The 20,965-nt window shown below is 26.0% G+C and overlaps 5 protein-coding genes across 12 annotated transcripts in view; 3 read left to right on the forward strand and 2 right to left on the reverse strand.

Moving 5' to 3' along the window:
- Positions 1 to 20,965, forward strand: part of LOC126916816 (phospholipid phosphatase 1-like) — a 58,860-nt gene that overhangs the window by 825 nt on the left and 37,070 nt on the right. The window lies entirely within an intron of this gene.
- On the reverse strand, positions 49 to 18,151 carry LOC126916812 (DNA (cytosine-5)-methyltransferase PliMCI-like). 6 transcript variants are annotated; one of them, XM_050722997.1, is made up of 16 exons: positions 18,075 to 18,151; positions 9,320 to 9,823; positions 8,887 to 9,250; positions 8,480 to 8,806; positions 8,157 to 8,309; positions 7,636 to 8,086; positions 7,357 to 7,556; positions 5,576 to 5,993; positions 5,154 to 5,477; positions 4,881 to 5,032; positions 4,405 to 4,739; positions 4,215 to 4,326; positions 3,978 to 4,127; positions 3,718 to 3,884; positions 3,370 to 3,610; positions 49 to 632 (listed from the first exon to the last, which is right to left on the reverse strand). In XM_050722997.1, the coding sequence occupies exons 2-16, from the start codon at positions 9,793 to 9,795 to the stop codon at positions 414 to 416; spliced, it is 4,089 nt and encodes a 1,362-aa protein (XP_050578954.1). In that variant the 5' UTR covers positions 9,796 to 9,823; positions 18,075 to 18,151; the 3' UTR covers positions 49 to 413. The 6 variants fall into 6 exon arrangements, with proteins under 6 accessions (XP_050578954.1, XP_050578952.1, XP_050578953.1 ...); XM_050722995.1 differs by lacking the exon at positions 18,075 to 18,151 and adding an exon at positions 11,434 to 11,579; XM_050722996.1 differs by lacking the exon at positions 18,075 to 18,151 and adding an exon at positions 11,209 to 11,285.
- Positions 681 to 3,165, forward strand: LOC126916818 (piggyBac transposable element-derived protein 4-like). Its single transcript, XM_050723015.1, has 2 exons — positions 681 to 1,080; positions 1,163 to 3,165. Exons 1-2 carry the CDS (start codon positions 1,077 to 1,079, stop codon positions 1,708 to 1,710), a joined length of 552 nt encoding a protein of 183 aa, XP_050578972.1. The 5' UTR covers positions 681 to 1,076; the 3' UTR covers positions 1,711 to 3,165.
- Positions 11,400 to 13,578, forward strand: LOC126916815 (leucine-rich repeat protein 1). Its single transcript, XM_050723004.1, has 6 exons — positions 11,400 to 11,481; positions 11,652 to 11,798; positions 11,924 to 12,104; positions 12,255 to 12,785; positions 12,867 to 13,162; positions 13,331 to 13,578. The coding sequence occupies exons 3-6, from the start codon at positions 11,937 to 11,939 to the stop codon at positions 13,557 to 13,559; spliced, it is 1,224 nt and encodes a 407-aa protein (XP_050578961.1). The 5' UTR covers positions 11,400 to 11,481; positions 11,652 to 11,798; positions 11,924 to 11,936; the 3' UTR covers positions 13,560 to 13,578.
- LOC126916817 (uncharacterized) lies at positions 16,719 to 20,419 on the reverse strand. Of its 3 annotated transcripts, none has more exons than XM_050723012.1 (5): positions 20,222 to 20,419; positions 19,027 to 19,179; positions 18,637 to 18,726; positions 18,229 to 18,561; positions 16,719 to 18,152 (listed from the first exon to the last, which is right to left on the reverse strand). In XM_050723012.1, exons 2-5 carry the CDS (start codon positions 19,165 to 19,167, stop codon positions 17,898 to 17,900), a joined length of 819 nt encoding a protein of 272 aa, XP_050578969.1. In that variant the 5' UTR covers positions 19,168 to 19,179; positions 20,222 to 20,419; the 3' UTR covers positions 16,719 to 17,897. The 3 variants fall into 3 exon arrangements, with proteins under 3 accessions (XP_050578969.1, XP_050578971.1, XP_050578970.1); XM_050723014.1 differs by lacking the exon at positions 20,222 to 20,419 and adding an exon at positions 19,384 to 19,510; XM_050723013.1 differs by lacking the exon at positions 20,222 to 20,419 and adding an exon at positions 19,330 to 19,510.

Below are 20,965 nucleotides of genomic sequence, written 5' to 3' on the forward strand. Positions count from 1 at the left end.
GTGGCAACCAATATTGACGCATACGCTGCTACAGACGCATTATTTATATATATTTATGGATATTTATTTGAGCTTTAAAATACATTATACAAAGATAAAAATCATACATCTTTTTCATATATAAAAGATACAAATAAGTAGAATGAACGTAAATTCTTAAATATTCACATACACGCGTGTATAATAAATATATTTATAAATTATGTTTGATATTTTACATGAAATTAAAATAAATAATAAAATATAAATAAATAATAAAATATAAAGAAGTACTTTTACATTATATGAATATGCAATAACTTGTAAATGTTTCAATTAAGTCACTGTTAAATTCATTTTTTTAATACTTCATGTTTCGTCATGTATTTTCTTCTATGTTTTTACATGTGTTTTAGGTTTAACTCAATGAGGTTTTAATTGCAACTTTGTATCAATTTCACACTTTCATCTCGCAAACATTTTCTTAGTTCATGACCAACAGCTTCTCCAAGCGGTGGAGGAACCGCATTTCCAATTTGTCGATGTTTATCAACTATAGTGCCATAAAATCGAAAAGAATCAGGAAATCCTTGAGATCTAGCACATTCACGTACACTTACTACCCGAGTTTGTATTGGATGTAACACACGACCCTTAAAGATTAAATCGATTATTTACATTAACTGTACATGAATTTTAATTAAAATTATGATTCATATTATACCAAATATAAGTTAATTATATGTATTACATAAAAAGATATGATGCATAAAATTAAACATTGAAACATTTTAACCCATTTGCATCCAAGCGCGGATTAATCAGCGCGCTGCGACTGTCTTCTATCACTAAGCGCGGATTATTACGCGATTTACGACTGTCTTCTATTACCAAGCGCGGATTATTACGCGATCTGCGACTGTTTTCTATCACTAAGCGCGGAATAATCCACGAGACTGCGACTGCTTTTTATTCCAGTATTCTTCAGATGTGGGAGAGATCACGTTTGACCCATTTGTGAGCATCTCGCCTATATCAGTTCATTATTTTCTAAATAAGTCTTACTTTTTGTTGTGAAAATCTTTTTAACTACCACTATGAGTAAGTACTGTCAATCTTAATCAAATTTAACAAATTCAAATTTAAAAAATATTCTAATTTTATAATGTAAACTAAAATTTAGTTGCCCCAATGGATTTTGATGATCTTGATGATTCGGATCAAAGTATACAAATAGGACATACTCGAAAACGTATCCATAGGATCTCATCAAGTGAAGACAGCGAAGTTGATCAGTGCGACAGTTTTAGAAATGAAGATTACGTGTGGAAAGCCGAAAATCATACGCCAATTATACATGATTTTTCAAGTGTGGGCGGTGCAACTGTTAATACGCAAAACCTGTCGAGGAGGGAAGTTTTTGAATTATTTTTTAACAAAGAATTAGTTACAAAATTAGTTACAGAAATAAATAAACATGGAGAAACCGACGTAAATTTTATGCCTCTTTCAGAAGATGAACTAAAAGTATTTATTGCTTTAAACATTTTAATGAGTTTAGTTTCTAAGCCAAATATTCAAAGTTATTGGACCGCAGATAAAAGCATAGAAACACCATATTTTAAGAATATTATGGACCGTAACCGATTTGTTTCTATTACTAAAAATCTACATTTTTCCAGTAATAATAATTCTAATGACGCACTCACAAAAATCCGAGAAGTTATTTAAATAATAAAAAAGACTTTCATTAGTATGTATATGCCACATAAAAACATTTCGATTGATGAGTCATTAATGCAATGTAGAAGCCGTTTACATTATATTCAATTTATTCGAACAAAACAAGCAAGATTTGGTGTTAAGTTTTATAAACTGTGTGATTCGAAATCAAAATACATACACAATTTCAATATATATACAGGAAAAGATAAAAGTGATACCGGATCTGCTAGCAAAAATGTTGTGATGAATTTGTTGGAAGAGAGTGAGTTATTGTACAAAGGATATTGTTTATTTATTGATAATTGGTACAGTTCACCGACATTGTATCGAAAATTACATGACATGAAAAAAAATGTATGCGGAACTGCGAGAATTAATGGGAAACAAATGCCTCGAGAACTAAAAGTACACCAATTACAAAGGGGAGAAGCTGTAGTATATTCTACAAGAAATATGGCGGCGATAAAATGGAAGGATAAAAAAGATATCGTTTTACTAACAACTATGCATAGCTTAGAATTTGCTGAAACGGAGAAAACAAACCGATATACCGGACAAAAATGTGTAAAACCAACGGTAGTAATTGATTATAATCAGAATATGGGTGGAGTTGATTTGACGATCAAATATTAAGTAAATTTCATACTATGCGAAGATGTAAAAAAGCCTATAAGAAAATATTTTTTTACCTCATAGACATGATGTTACTAAACAGTTACGTAATTTTTAAAAATCATAAAAAGGATCGAGTTTTTCATATTTTTAAACAACAATTAGCCGAAGAAATTATTGGCGAATATTTACCAAATATAAAAGTAAGTGAGCCATCTAACGATTCGATAACGCGATATACTGGCAGGCATTTTCCTATTCGGATACCTCCAACTCCAGCAAAGGGAAGCAGAACGTCAAAGCGATGCGTTGCATGCTTATCTAAATGTATTCAAAGAGAAACGGTCTTTAAATGCCATATTTGCGATGTACCATTATGTATTAACCATTTTAAAGAATTCCATGAGAAATAATATGATTTAATTTCCATTTTAATCTAAATAATTTTTTTTTAAATAAATAATTTTTATTTTTTTCCTCTGTTGTAAAGAATGTAAGATGCGATGTTTGCGAGGTAACATTGTCTACCAATCGTTTTGAACAGTAAATTTTAGATAAACTCCATGAAGAATTCGGATGTCATTTACTGCACCTACGACCGATCGCACACGGTGATAGGGACCAGTCGTCAGTTGAACGCCGCTGATGCCTTCAAATGGCCCCTTAAGTAGGGCCATGATGCAAATGGGTCAAAAGCATAGCTTTTTGTATTAACAAAATGATTTTAGTAACTAAGTAAGGAGCTTTATGTATGCATCTTTACCCCAAGCGAAATTAGGAAAAGACTGTAAAAGAGCATTTTTTCAAATGTACAGATGATCTTATATAAAAAATTGCTCCACAAGATGATAGACCTTGTTAAATAATATAAAATTTTCCTCTATGACTTTTTTAACTTTATTTGGAATGAAAATATAATCTAGTTCGCCTGGTGTTAGAAATACTGTATATTTTTAATAATAATGATTAAATGTATATAAATATAAAGTATACATATATGTTAAATGTTTTTAATTATTTGATAATTAAATTTAAGATAATAGTTTTGCATACCTGTTTTCCCATAGGTTCAGGATTTGTAATAGTCGTACTAAAAAATCCACTCCATTCTAATCTACCATATAAACCTGCCCAATGATTATGACGATTTCCTGTATGTGGTAAGCACCATGGAATTAAAGTATTAAATTGTCTATCTGTAGGATCACACTGTTTTCCCATGCAACAACTACATACTCCACGATATGCTCCTGTAGAACTCTTTCCAACCTTTTTATCATCGTGAGTATATTCTCTTAAATAAAAAATTTAACATATATAATATTTTAAATATTATAATATTTTAACATATATAATATTTTTAAACATAAGATAAAGTTTGAAAAACTATACTTTACTTACAATTTTTTGGTACAAGTACCATCACTTAATCTTACAATAATATTTGGTAAATCACGCCAATCAGAACCACTAGCGACTGGAATATGAGCTATTCTAGTTTCTACAAGAGGTGTCATTTCTTTACATATGTGATCTCTTAATAATGGTTGATATTGTTTTCCTCTAATCTGAAAAAGTATAAATTTAAAACGTACTATGAATTTGTTGTCTGCAAAGAGTAACTGTTTTATTCTCTTAAAATATTTTTATTTGATTAGTACTCTTCTTTGAAAATGTGATATAGCATCGTTTGTATATGACATCTCTTCTTTATTCCAACCATTTTTAATTTCTGGTAAATCGAACAGTGCATCCCTTACATTGATTGTTCTAAATGGTGCTGATTCTGTCCAACTGCAATTTGTGCTATACTGAAATGTTATTTAGTATTTATAGTAATATAGCTTAAATTGTAAATGTCACTTATTTATTGTCTCATAGTACTAAATATTATTTACCTTTTTATTATCAACTAATACACTTAATTGACAAGCACGTTTACTAAAAACATGTGTTGGTTCTGGATATTGTGGAAGTATTTGTCCAGGTGCAGCAGCTAGGATTATTATTCTATGTAATATAATAAAATAAAATTTAAAAAATTAGCAACTTTAAACTATTATGAGTTATACTTAAAATGGCAACAACCTTCGTCTTGTTTGAGGGATTCCATAATTTCCAGCTTGAAGGATACCAAAAGTACATTGGTAACCCATACGAACTAGACATCTTAATGTTAATTTTAGAACCATGCTTCTTTCAAAAGTTACAAAATTTCGAACATTTTCCATAATAAAAAAATTGGGCCTGTAGTAATCACAATATGATAGATACGAAACAACCAGAGAATTTTTGAACAAAGAATACTGGCGTGAATTAAAACGATTCATGGCGCTAAAACCTTGACATGGTGGACCACCACACAATAATTCTACTTGTCCTTTTTGAGGAAGTTTTTGACCAACCTTATTTGTTTTTTCACCCTAAAAATGAAATGTTTAAAAATTATAATAATTATATTACATTATATGTACAGTAAAAAAAGATATAATATGACAATTATAAATCATAACATATAATTAATGCACAAATTACAACTTGTAGAATTGTACAATACCACTTACATCCATAACCATTTTTAATAATATATTACAATCATCTGTAAATACTGTTGCATTAGGGTTGTTTAATCGGTATGCATTAGCAGCTGCTTCTTCTTTTTCTATAGCCCAAAGATTTTCAGTTATTCCAGCTTGATATAAACCTTCGGATAACCCTTTAAAATAAATTGGTTCAAATTATTCATTTTTTCAATTTACTATGTTAAAATTATATAATAACAATTAATATATAATAAATTGTAGAATTTTGCAAGAATTTTGCAGTAAACTACATACCACCACATCCAGCAAATACATCCAATGTTCTCAATTTTTTCAATATTTTATTATATTCAATAGGTCTATTAACAAATGCTCTTTTTTTACTCTCTTCTGTTTTTTTCCCTTTAAACTTTAGGTTACCTTTACTTTTGCCACTTTTACCAATACTAATAGCGTGATATGGTGGTTCATTAAATGTTTTCTCTTGTGCATTATAAGCTTCATTAAAATAAAATCGATTTGGTCCTTCAGCAGTCCATTCATCAACAGTTTGATTTAAATTTTCAGAGTAAGCAAGATAGCATTTTCCAACAACTTCGATAAATTTGATGTTACAAACTGAAAAAACATTTATTTTACAAAATATTATGTACATATACATACAAAAATTTATATCTATGTGATTTTTATAAGAATATAAAATTTTTGTAATGTACCTTCATCGCTCCAATAAACCATATTTAAATCTGCTTGTTCCATTAATGTAAGATATTTGTGTGTATTTTCTGGTCTATATAGCTTATTCACCTTAATATTAATGTCAGATGGTGCAACTAACATATCATTTGTACTAGCATATATTTCATTTATATACCCTATACAAAAAGGATCAGGGGTATCAACATTTGAACCTTTCGTATGATCAGAAGATCTTCTGTAAAATTCGGGGTACATATCTTCATCAACATTCTCCTTTTTTACTTTTTGAGCGTCTTGATATATAATTTTATATTTGAAATTAAAAGCTTTAGGTTGTAAAAATACTGTTGTTCCAACTCTATAGTCTTCTCCTTTATATTTTACTAAACCATAAATAACTTCTTTAGTACTCTTCTCCTTTATTCGTTCATATACCTTAAAATATAAAAAGTATGAATATTATAAATGTTATTGAAAATAAAGTTTACGTTACTTATTTCATTATAAATTTCTAATATTATATGAGAATATCATATGCACTTAGGACCAAAGGAATTCAGATGATATTTTTGAAGTTTTTGAATTAAGAATGAAAATGACTAGTTAAAATTTACTGCTAAGCAAATAATATTGAAATAAGTTCTCATAATTCAAATATTTAATAATTCATAAACTAAAAGATGAAATTCAGTAGAAATTTGTGTATATGCTTCTTACTACATATATGTTAGGCATTAAATATAATTTAATTTTCATAGAGATATTACATGGTATTTTTTTAATACATTTGAATTTCAAATTTGATTTCCTCAATATTAGAAAAATGTTACTTGCATCCCTTTGATTTTAAGTGTCTCATATATAAATTGTCTCAATATTTAAGCAATTCTAATTTTGTGAAAAAATGTGTTAGTATCTCAAATTAAGAAAGAAAACGTTGAACTATCCTTATTTGTGAATAAGTAATTGAAATTCTTTTATTTTTCTCAATACCCTATATTGCTCTTTTCATATTGACATAAACTAAACTAAACGTGAATTTGTCTTTAATTTGTTTTTATTGATTAGCTTATTTGCTAAAAAATAACACTGAAAAGGATACTTTCATACAGTTTACTTTTGTCATGTTTAAATTATAATTTGAGTAGTTTGTATAATGGTATTATCTTAATATATCATGCTTTATTAGCAGGGATATGTGAGTACCGAAATCAGGACCAATCTGAAAAGTTTCAAACAGGATTGGTTGAGATCTTGGTACGCCCGTATTGCTCCAGATCCAGAGTTTCGACTCAGGTATAAGAATGAGCAATTAAACATTTGATTGTATAGAATTTGTAGCGAATGATGTGTTTTTAGCTATTTATATCATTTTTATTTTAATTTTATATTTTGTGGATGTTGGCTCATCCATATGTAAAATGAATACTTGTCCACTCAATATTAGAATAAATTATTCTGATAGCACTGTCTTCTCTATAAAATATTTATATACATACTGATTTACTTTGAAATACACTGTCTTCAATATCGACATAGTTTGATCTAATACATTATTTACTTCTAGCAAAAGAAATGATGACATTGCGTGAAGCGTCTGAAATATCTGTCTGACAGCTATTCTAGTGAATTTTTGATCTAAGCAAGAAGTGTCTATATCTCGAAAAGGAAGAGTTTCCGAACCTATGACCTTTTTTTCATCCTTAGAAATAGTAGAATATGGTATCAAAGTTTGATCACCTATTTTCTTGTCATCCTGTATAACACAAGTAAAATGAACAGTATTAACTTTACATACCTTTGGGGTATTGAATTGTTCCACTTCCCGTAAATGCGCACAAGCAGGACAAAATCGATGACTTTTTTCTTTAAAAAGACATATTAGATCTGGTAATGGGTCTTCAAATCTGGCTGTTGCAGGTGTATAACGTTTCTGATAGAAGAATGTTTTACCATCTAAGTCTTTTACTTCATTCTCAGAATTTAAATCCATATTACCTATAATTATAGAGTCAAAAATATTTTTTGTTTTGATATTTGTATTAAAAACTTGATCAATGAATGTTAAATATAGTACCTAATTCAGCCCAATTTTTCGGTATATTTTTAAAAATAACAGTACATTTAGATCTAACAGATTTAAATGGTACATCATCACAATCATCACTCAAAAACAATTCTATAGGATCTGATGTTTCCCCAAGAATAGTATCATTTCCTCTATGCAACCAATTTGCATGAAATTGTTTCATACCATTTTTATTTTCCCACATGTAAATAACTTTAGCAACATGTGATGGACTTGTTGGATTTCTTGGTTCAACAAGTACATAATCATTTATTTCTATTTTTTCATCACCTACTATAACGGATTTGTAATAGGTTTTCAGATTATTACTGGCTATTTGATCTCCTATCCACACAATATCCTTTTTAAGTTCTCCAAAAACTTTTTTTTTGCGTTCTTCTACTTCAATTCTTAAAGTATCATATTGATCTTCATTTTCTAGATCAGAGTCATCTGCTTCCTAAATAAAGGTACAAAATGTTTATTATATTAGATTTTGATTGCCACAATAACTTAAATAGTTGTTTTACTTGAATAGACATATTGGGACATCTTCTTTTAATGCAAGCCTGTTTGCCTCTTCCTGTTCCCCCAAATTTTATCATATCTTTACAAGCATTACAAAGACCACAATCAGGTTGTTGACAATTTTCACATACTCCACATCTTTGTCGTTTAGGTACCTAATGGTATAAAAAAAGAAACAAACCTGAAGTTTATATAAAGTTTATTTGTATTTATCATTTAAGAAGTATATGTACTTTATAAAGGGACTTTATATATACAATTGTAGATAATTAATAATTATCTGTTATATTAATATAGATATTAATTTAGAAAATTGAAAGTTTACCATTGTTATTGTATCATTGTGTTTAGTTAACTGATCTGCAAATATATTTTCAAACATATTGTTAACTAATTGTGTAGTAGTTGCTTTAGTCCAAGCAGGTTTCCTAACTTTTTGTTCTTTAAGTCGCGTTTGACGAGGGCCTACTCTTTTTCCCAATGTAACACCTGCAAGGTTTGCTAATGCTCGCATGCAAGGACTTGTAATAAGAAGAGTATCTTCTGCTGAAGCAGAATCATCAAATGATAATACTTGATCACATATAAATTGTGCATGTCTTAGTAGAGAATCTTCAGTAAATTTTGTAATACCTTTAGGTGGTACTATTGTCTGTGAAAATTATATAAGTTTAGTATTGTATTATATTAATTATACTACTTATGATTCATTTAATAATAAATTTAAATTACTTGAAGCTTATTGAGCAAATCCTCATAACTGGAATTAATTTCATCTAAAAGAAACTCGATAATCAATTTACTCATATATATTTTTTCTCTGACAACATCCATAAAAGGGGCATATTCTTCAGATGGATTCATTAGAATATATTCACAAAATGCTGTGTTAAAACCTATAAGAGCCAATTCTCCTCCATCGAAACCAGATACATACCACTCAATTATAGGACCCATATCTTTTGCCGGTACTCCACTCTCTGGTGATGTATCTTCTTCATAAATAGCTTTTATATATCCAGAAAAATATAACATTACATTCTTTTCTATAAGTCCAGTGTCAAAAGCACACAAGTGGCCATTTTTATCATAAACACTAAAATTTTGGTAGTTTTATAATTTTTTTACAAAATATACATGTTTATAAAAAACAGAAAAATATTACCTGAAATAAGTCAATTTATTTTGAGGGCGCTGATCACTTTCATGTATAAAAGATTCATTACCATTAAATAAACATAACTTTGGATTAGTTAAAGCAATATCTTCATCTACAGCACCATTTGGATGACCCTGATAAATTTTGATATCATCATTTAATTTCTGACGACAATATTCACATTTACTATGAAATGTATTTGTACTTTTAATTTTAGATGTTGATAAAATTGTAGTATCTTTAAACTTGACTTTTTTTTCAACATGTTTATCAGAATAGTCCTCATTTGTTCCTGGATAGTGGTTTTCTTTATCTTGCTCACTTTTCAAAGATATGTTATTTTCTGTTTTAATGTTTTGTAAATTTTGTAATTCTCCATCGTTATTTGCATCATAACTTATTTGTTTTTTCTTAGCAAATTGTTTATAAAACATGTCAACTATAGATGGTTGATGATTAGATTTGGATGCAACAGACTTCATTGTAACACAATATAAAAAATTTTGTGACCTAGAAATATTTTCACTATTTAATTTCCTGTCTTATGATAATATTACTAATATTGAGTGTTTTAAATTGACAGTCTTAAGTTATTCATAAATATTCTTTCTCTATATAACGAAATATATAAAATCACATAATTTGATGTTAAAAATGTTGCAATGATTATTTTCTTCTATATTATTTGCGTATCAAGCTTCAAAGTTCATTTTAAATTTTTCGAGCAGAATATTTTCCATTTTTCTATTGAAATAAAAAAAGTCACACATTTAATAAAAAAGGATTAACTAGATATTTATTCTATAAATGACAATGAAATTCTTGGTTTTTAAAGTTATTTCAATGATTCAGTCATATTATATGTAAATAGTAAATACTATGTAAATAATAAATTCCTAAAATTGAATTAATGGATACCTAATTACATCATAAGGAAGAAAACATTGAGAAATAAATAATAAATAAATAAATAAATAAATTATAAAATAAATACATAAATTCAAGATTAAATTAGTTAATAAAGAAGCCAGATTTAAAGGAAAGGCAGAGAGAAATTCAAAGAAGCCATTGTTGAAGAAGCGCATAGAAGAAAAGATTAAAAGTTAGATGAGAACTGAATAGGAAAAGGAAAGAATAAGATGTATCAATAAATGTAGATATAGCCAGGTAGGTATAGAAGAACTGAGAAAATGAGAGAAACAGATGAGTGAAAAATTAAAGGAAAGAGAGAGTGAAATAGAAATTTATAATAAACTATGTGTTTACGTATAAAAACATTCACTAATGTTGTATCTAATAAAAGAAATGTACATGAAAGCAATGTTGATTGTAACCAAGATAGCTAGTAGAAAATTGTTTTTATAATAAATATTGATCTTCCTATGTATAATGCGTAATCATACCAAATAGCTATAAAAATATACAATTTAAATATCATTTATGACAATACTATCATGGTGTATATATCAATAAATTTTTTAAATATCAATAAATATTGTTTTAATTTCTATAAAAAAATATAATGTTCTATCTAACAACTCACAGTGACCTTCAAAATTTGGCACATAGATGATATAGAAGGAAATTATTATTATATATTTCTCATCATGCATGTTTCTTTTAATTCTACGTATTCCTTTGTACAGTGAATATATTTGAAAAGAATTAATAAAACAAATTTGAAGTTGAAGTATATATGTATACGTATAATACTTATATAATATTATTACTTGGCATTAGATAATTACTTATGTATTTTTATAAAAAATAAAATATGTAATTTATAATTATTTTTAATTGCAATAAATTATATTTATATATGCACAAATTTATAAATATTTTATAAAAAAAGAATATATGAATATATACTACTGAATACCTGAATTAATACACACCAAAAATTTGCGTGAATAAACTTCTCTATTACTGAAGTCTTTACAGTACATTAATAAATATACAAATACATTTTAATATATGAATTAGTCAATCTCAATTTAAAATAAAATTAACAAGCTGTATTATATAAAATATACTTATATCTATATATATAATTAATTATATATTTGTACATATAATTGATCTATTCAATGTAATAAATACAATTCTTGTATTCGTTATACCTTTCAAAATTGTTAACGGTTTTCGTCCGTTTATTTTCCCGCCTTCAGGTACTGCTAAAATCTGTTTTTCTTAGTCGACTACAAGATATTTTAATTTATAAATAAGTCCTAGATTTATTTAAATTTAAAGTGAATGTACTAATGAATAGTTCTATTATTTATGTTTCTGAAAATATGGAAATTTATATGTACAACAGCTGACATATGACAATTTATAGGTTAAATAGTTTTTGACATTGCCTAGTACTTACATGTATTCACTTGTTTCTTATTCTACGCGCGAAAAACGATTTGTTTATGTTTTATTGTGTGCTATTAAAAAATATATTGTCACGGTGTATAATTGCAAATATCTAATTAAACAAGTACGTATTAAATTAACTAAAATATTTAAATTATTAATATTAAAAAATATATGATAATTTTGAAATACTATTAATATTAAATATTTATTGAAATAATAAGATAATTTTTGTATTTTGCTTAAAAGTCATCTGTTTAACATGAAACTTCATTGTAATATAAAAGTAAACAATAGATTATTTACAACAAATGTAATAAGAAGAAAGTCACTACGTTCCATAATAACAATTGGGAGACAAACAGTAAAAAATACGGACATATATCTGCTTTGGCAAACATTACAAAATAAACACGGTACTAAATATAAGGTAAAATGTCTATATCAATACATTCATAAATTATAATAATATATCTGAATATGTGCAAATTATTTAAAAAAAAATATATATATATAAATATAAAATATATATGTTCTTTTAGGAAAAGATTGAAAAATTTTATATTTTATTTTCTTTCAGATTAATAATAATGTAGACAAAATATATACAAAATTTATTAATGAAGGAAAAGCTACAATTCGCTTTATAGAACCACCTCATGATTTAATTATTCAATCTGATAAAATTCAACTCAAAAGTTTTATTCACATTTTAAAACTTGCAATAATTAAAAAGGTTGATCCATCAGTTCTTGATATTTCAAATTTGAACCCAAAATGTATGAGTTCTGTACCAAAGATTAAAGTAGTGGTTAATAAATCTTCTGAATATCCAACTTTAGAAGGTTTTCCAAGAACAACTGAAGAATTATATTTAGTAGGATTAAATAGAAAATCATTCGATAGGCAAATTTTAAGACTCCAAAGCTTAAGAATTTTAAATTTGTCTAATAATCAAATTTCATCTTTACCAAACGAACTTGGCACTTTACAGCATTTACAAGAACTTATTTTATCACAAAACCGACTTGATAAGGCTTTGAAATGGGTATGGTTAAATCAAGTTGCTATAAGATCTAACTTAAAATTATTGGATATAAGTAATAATTTGGTATGTCTATTTCATATCTTACAAAAATATTTATTATAAGTTTTACTTATATTTCATTATTAAATATATTTTTTAATTCAGTTATACAAATTACCACAACAAATTGGAAAACTTGAGAGTCTTGTTAATTTGAAGGCTAGTCAGAATATGTTATCATTCTTACCACAGAGTCTTGGAAAGTTACATAATTTAAAATATTTAGATCTATCAAAAAACAAATTACGTTATTTACCTGGAAGTATAAGGAATTTACATTTGATTACAGTAGACGTATCAAGCAATGAGTTTTCTTCTGTAGATTATGCATTATATTCTAAGTGTAAAATAAATGTGCCAAGTTTAACTGAATGTGCAGCCACATCATTTCTGAAAACAAGGTTTGTATGATATGTAATTTAAATAGCTATTTTAGTTTTGGTTTAATAATTAGTAACAAAAAATGAAAAGGGGAACATGTATATCTATCTTAATTTATGTTTGAATTATGATGATGTAGATATATCAATAGTAAAAATATTTTAAAAAACATATTTTTTTTTATATAGATGTTCATATGATGCAAGCATAATTCCATTTACATTGGTGAAGTATTTAGATGAGGCAAAGTATTGTCTCTGTGGAAATCCATGTTTTCATTATTACCTAAGAAAATTTGTGAGTTTTGATCGCAATATAGCAACAAATATTATAAAGTCAACAGAATCTATTCTACTACCATTTGATTGCTACTTCTGTTCAAGTAAATGTGTATATTATACAATGCTTTATAAATAATTTATTATTTTTAAATTAAGCTTTAGGAAGATATTAGGTCATCCCATAAGTTCGTGCCGACTTTTGTGTATACATTTCATGTGTCGATTTATAAACATACGGCGATAAGGGACCAATGCACTTGAAAAATGAGAAGTTGTACAACGAGAGGGGGATTACATTTTTTCATGAAACTGAAAGGTATGTAAACAATCTTAACATATATAACCGCTTGAAAAACGGAACGAACTTATGGGATGACCTAATATTTAAAAATATTATTTAAAAAATGTCTGCATCCCTAATTCTTATTTATATTTTTTTTGTACTTTTACAAATTATGAAGTCATTAATGTATATAAAAGTTACAGTAATAAGGATTTGTGTTACTTGCATTAAATTGTTTTATTTATTACAAAATATGGTTGATTTTATTTCATAATCCTAAGTATATATAAATGAGACCCTTCAGAAGCTAAACTGATTAATTTTTACTTTTGTAAACTTAGTTTCATTTTCAAATAACTCATTGCCAATTTTGAGAAATATTTATAACATTAAAACTTTTCTCTACTCTGTGGAAGATGCATTAATGTATAGAAATAATCAATGTGCCTCCTGAATGGCTGAATGTAAGTAATGTAATGGCTGTATGCAAAATAAAAAGAAATAAAAATGCATATATAAACGTATATGCAAATTTGCATTAATAAAAAAGATACTAGTAGAATTTTGATAACTGAAAATCTAACATATACATGCTAACTTTTGATTTAGAATATTAATTTTAATAATTTGTGTTTTATTTACTGTGTTTATATTAATAGTCTACTTCTTAACTAAGTTTTGTAATACTATTTGTACAAGATACAGTATTTAAATGGGAATACTTAAATATCTTCATTATTTTTAGTGTCATAGAAAAATATTTTAGGATAAAGTTACCTTATTTCTTAAAAGTATATGTAATCGTAGATAAAATCTTTCTCAAGATCTTTTTTTCCAAGTAGTTTCAAAGTTACATTTTAGTTAATTCAAAGGTATTTATGTTTTATATTTTTTATGTATTAATTGACACATTTTTTATTTTGTATACAAGAGTATTAAAATAGTTGTGTCTATGTCTACAATTTTATAATTACTTACAATTACACTTACAATTTTAAATTCATTAAAAATGTATGGAAGACAATGAGAATATAAATATAAGAATACTGCTTTGTATTTTTCTTTGTCTCTCATACGCACAGTTTTGTAAAGTTAAAATTGAAATGTTTTTTAAATTTGATATTTCTAGACACTTGATCTTCATACTTTTGTATGGATAATGAAAAAACAACTGTCTGGTATACGGGGTGTCCCATTAGAAGCGTTATATGCAATTATTGAATGAATTATTATAATATAATAATACTGAACTATTCGTTATTCAAAAAGCAAAACTTTGTTACGAGGAGGACATTTTGTGATGGTTACGAATCTTGTATTGGTGGACATATCTTCGAAATTTCAAGTTGGTCCTTGCCTTTTTATATCGAACTAAGTATATGTTTTCATTCAATTCATTTCGTTCCGGCAATCCGTTTCGTGGTAAATTTATCAGTCTATATTTAGTATGTTGGTTTTATAAGCTCATTTATTGCCATTAAAAATTTATCTTCTTGGGACATTCAGAAATTGTTCCTTATCTTCTGCATTTGAAACGACGACCTTAAACGCTAATGTTAACGATTTACTTTATCCCTTGATAATAGTCCACTCCCTTGAAACTTTTAGAACTAATTATTGTTGGCAAACATCTTTAATACGATTCTTCATATTATTAGAAGTAGTGGGTTCTTCCCGATAAACTTATAAAGTTTTACAAGGAAAAGTTTGAAGGTATTAAATCCAAAGACCTTGGTAGCAAGGGTGTCCTATTTCCTCTTCCTATGCAAATATACAGAAAGGCAATCTAGCAACACATATTCTCTGTTTGTAAACAAGAGTAACAATAAATTACATCAGCGTGATTTCGATTCATGTTTGCGGCTGGAATTGACAAAATATTTCAGTAAACCAAATTTTGGGGTCGTTTAATAAAGATAAGATTTGAAAAGCAATAAATGACCTTGAATGACCTTGAAAGGCCAACATTATAGGTCGGTGAATTTGTCGCGGAACAAGCTATACATCTGCTGTCGGCCTAAGTATAACCATATTCCATTTAAGAAAGTTGACAATATAATTCTATTAAAAAAAACAAAGGTTAGCCTGTATCTGTTACCCTGTAGCAGACACTGTCATTTTGTGAACAAAAAGTGTTCTATTTTAAAAAATACTAATGGTCTTGAAATTTCATAAAGATAACTTTGAAAAAAAGTTTGATTTTCTACCATAAGAATTATTTGAAAAAAAGTTTGTTTTTTTACCATAAGAATCTTTTTTCATAAAACTATAAATAAAATAGAGATATTTGGGAATTCTTGTTCAAATGTTGCATGCTGTATAATATATTGCACTTTATATATAATATTATTAACACTTCTCTTTTAATCTATTTGCTTTTAATTTATAATGGTATATAAAACATATCTCTTAAAATTATTTGCATTGTAGAACATACAGAATGTTCATTTTCCACAAATTTATTTAAAAAAAAATTGTTTTTTACAAATTTAGTTTAATCAGTCCTATCTCAAACATAAATGATTAATTTTTATACAATTATTCTACAATACTCTAATTTTTTTTAACTGTAATATTGCATTTTAGAATTATTAAAACTAGTAATATTATACAATATATATTATATTGTTATTATCATTGTTCATAGCGTGTTTTGATACATTAAAACTATATCTTAATGTTTTAAATTTAAAAATATGTTTTTAAATTGCATAAGGAAATTTAAAGTATATCATTTATATTAGTGTGAAAAAATATTTATTGCACTTTTAATCAATAAAAAGATATTATACAAACAATATACAAATTATTTTTATTCTTTATAGCATTTTATAGCTATTATTAATCAATTCATTAAAAGATGAATCTTGTAAAGCCTATTTAGTTATTAGAATAATTATAATATTTTAGCAAGTTTAATATTACAGCAGAAGAAATTCCGTTTATATGAACTCTATTTGTATGAACTAAATTTTAGTAGTTAACTGAGCTTAAAATTAATTGAACTTTAGCTAAATTCGTATTATTTTATTTTATTATTTAGTTACCACCGAGCGTCAATCCATTTATATGAACGTCTAACAATAAGATGTAAACAGTAGGAGTACGCGTTATGTGACCCATTCTCATGTTTCATAGTCGATACAAATTTGTAACATTATTATGTATTATGTATGAACTCCAATTAACTGAACGAAAAATTGTAGGTGGTGGGAAGAAATATGTATGTAAGTGGATCCCTATTACAGGGTAGTTTAATAAGAAGAACTATCTAAAATAATTCGTTGCCTATATTTATTATTATTTATCGAAAAACATTTTAAACGAATTATGTTACATTTAAAAGTATTCATCAGATTGATATAACACTATCTTTTGTATTCTGAGATTATTTTTTTTTTAATGGTATTTAACAAATTATTTAAACAGCTTAGAAATGGCTGTGTATATTTTAATATAAGAAGACCATTTCACCTCTATTCTTGTCTCTCATACATTAAATTTGACAAATTAGAGTTATAATATCTACTAACGGTTTTCAGTATAAATAGGATAATACTTTTTTTGTACAGAATGTCCAACAGGATCGATTAATGTCATAGAAAATATATGCTATTATTTAAAAAATTCAAGGTCATCTTGATATGTCAGAAAATATAAGATATTAGTAAAGAAATGAGTTCATTGAAATGTAACATAATTCATTTAAGACGTTTCTCGATAAAACCAACAGATAACAAGTTACTTCATATAGTACTCCTTATTAATTTACTCTGTATATGAACGACTGTTATATGAATCAACTTGTCCCTTAAAAGCTTCATATATATAAACTGAGTTTCACTGTGTTTAAATACATTTTTAGAAGTAGAAAAAATATAAAGTCAATATACCTATTGCGAAGATATATATAAAAACTATATCATTTAGAACAAAGATATGTTTTCTTTATCTACATCTCTTAACAAAAATCTTCATTTTAAGATATGAAAAAGTAAAATAATCCATTGTTTGAAAGCTGTATTATTATAATGATATTATCAAATTAAAAAAATTGTAATAAATATAACGTAACTTAATTTTTTTTAATATTCAGAACATAAAATTTATATATAATAAAAAATTAAACTATTTATTTTCGTTAAAAGATACTTTTTAAAAGTAATAGATATTAGTTTTTACTTATTTAAATTATTTTTTGTCCATTTTATGTGGTTTTACAAAATCAAATTCACTGTCACTCATATTAATAAAAAATTGTCGTGCTGTAATTGCTTTTTTTTTACCTATATGTGCTACAGAAAAATCAATATTTTTATATTTATTTTCATCTATATGACCATGAACTTGTAAAGATTGAACTAATACCTCTGGATCTTCTGGAAATGGAATTAATTTCATACAGTGTTCTTGACTTAAACTACTTGATGAAGGAACATTTTCATTCTATAAAAATACTTTAAATTATTGATTATATCTATGATAAAAATATAAATAACTAGAAATGATTCTGTATACAGACCTGAATACTGCTTTGTCTTATATTTGTACAATCGTTTGGTATATGTAAATCATTTATTGATATTGTGTTACTTTTTAAAAGCCCTTTAATCACTGCATTTTTATTAAGACCACATTTTTTTAAAGTATTTTCTACATTTTCAGTATTGTTTTTATCTTTAGCACTAGTTTCTAACATGGAAATTCCATTATAAGTTTCCGTAGTTGAATCATAATTATCAGACTTTAAATTCTCCTTAAAAGTATAATCTTTGGCTTTTAAACTAGCTTTCATTTGTCTAAGTTTCCAATGTTCCTCAAGTTTTTCATTTGAATAGTTAACACCACAATTAGCCTGCAAAACAAAATCTATTTGTATTTCCCAAGTATATATCATAAGTTTTAATGAGTATATATATATTATATTTACTTCTATAATGGAGGATGCAATTTCATTTTCATGTATGCTACGCTCTTGAAGCACATCATGTTGGCCATCGTTACAATCATAATCATACAACTGTAAAGAGTAACATTTAAAATAATTTAAGAATTAAATATAATTAAATATAATTTATAAAATACATTAAAAATAAGGTATTTTTCATTTTGTGTTCAGTTCGGTTTAATAATTGGTCAGTAGACTTTCTTAATGCGATAGAATTTTAATTGCTATTATTCTTAGCTATTTAATTACATTATTTTACCATGTATTTTTTTCAATAAAAGAGTAAGTTTAATATAGAAATTGTAACATATTACAAAATGTGTTTAAAAATAGTGTTTAGTTTGGATATACTGGAACAATATAATTACTAACATCTACATTCTGTGGAGGTTTGAACTTCCTTAATTTTGGATTTCGTTTAATTGTATTAGATTCTTTTCGACGTACAAATACAACATTTTCATCTGTCTGAGGTATTTGTGTTACTTTTTGAATATCAGAATATAAACTCATTGTAAAAGTAATCTGAAAGTTAAAAAATATGGTTGTTAATAGAAAGTGAATGTAAATAATTGTTTGTGGATTCTATAAGTTCCATAATATATAAATTGTTTTTGTGATCTGCAATTATTATAATTATAATGTATACTAATTAGGAAATTCTTTATATCTTACTCATATTTACTACATACACTGCTATTCAAAATTTTATACATTCATTATACATACATGTTAGTAATAAATAAAGTTGGTTATAACACAAAGCAAATAAAAGGATGTTTGTATTAAGTATATATAATAAAGTATAACTAGTAAATTACTAAGCAAGTAAGGTGCATGATTTAAAATATATATAAAAATGGAAATGTGAAATCTAATTTAGTAACAAATTACGAATTTACTATCTCTCTGTTCTGTACCACTTTTACATTACAAAGGTATTTGTTATTTGGGATTACTTTATTAGTCTTTTATTGTATTTGTTATTATATTGATTAGTTAATAGTAGCTATTTTCTATAAATGGTGACATACTACTATTTAATGAAACATATATGAATAATAATAAAATATATAAATTTGGTTGTTTCGAGGAAATTACATCAATGACTATAAATGAGTGAAACATAAGATGTTGGACTTAAAATCTTTATTATATTTCATTTAAAGTCAAAGGTACAAATCTTTTTAATCTATGAAGGCTTGAAATTTGAATTAATATGCATAACATTTGAAGACACACACATTTATTTCTTATATATAGCAGTAACTATAAAATTTAATGAAATTAGAAGGGTTTCTATAAATCATTTTAAAGAAATAAAAAATCATGGAATATTTAATGATTTTATTAATGAATTTAAAAAATCAAAATGTTTTTTCCTTATATATATTATTATTATTATTACATTTTATTTTCTTATCTTTTTTCTTATTATATATTACAATTTTCTTTTATACTCACAATTCGCGATAGTTAAACTCCAATATTCTGAAGCTTTTATAATTATTTTCTTATGAAATATTCTTAAATTTTATTGTTTGTAATATAAAATTAACGTACTTACCCTATCGTATTTTCCTATTACGATTTGAATTAAATAATATCACTTTATCATAGGGTATCAGGTTAAAGCTTGATTGTGATGATAACAACATTGTTTATATACAATTCGTTATATTTTGTATTATGTTTACTAGGAAACATATTTTTGACTGGCTAAGAGATTACAAAACAGACCAATAAAATTGTTGCATGTTGAATAGGAATTAATACATGTTAAAATCTTATTTTTATAGCACATGTATATATATATATATATATATACATTTATTAATAATAAAGTATACATATTTATATATTGTTTAACATTAAATTTCATGTAAATAATAAAAATTATGAATTATGAAACATCAATGTTTCAAAAACAATTTGTAAATCATTTACTTTGTTTATAGATTCGAGTATTAAACAATATAAAAATTATTTTGGTATTTAGGATATATTCATATTTATAGATCTTATTATTGTTGCGTGACCTTTCCAAAAGTTGGGGAATTTGACGCGGTTGTAGCTCGTAGAGTGCTAAGCACTCTGCTCGCATTACAACTTCAAACAATTCCAAAACTAATTCAAATAATAGATTGACTACTTTAATAAGATTTGCGTTTTAATGAAATTTATTTGACGGTTCTAACAATTCAACGATTCTAATAATTCTCTAATTTTTGGGTCGTAAAGTGGCTCATTTATCCGCTCGGATATACATGACAATCTACGATTTATTTGTTACCTAGTAAGACAAATTCTT

This window comes from Bombus affinis, chromosome 5 (genome assembly GCF_024516045.1).
Source record: "Bombus affinis isolate iyBomAffi1 chromosome 5, iyBomAffi1.2, whole genome shotgun sequence".
Classification (NCBI taxonomy): Eukaryota; Metazoa; Arthropoda; class Insecta; order Hymenoptera; family Apidae; genus Bombus; species Bombus affinis.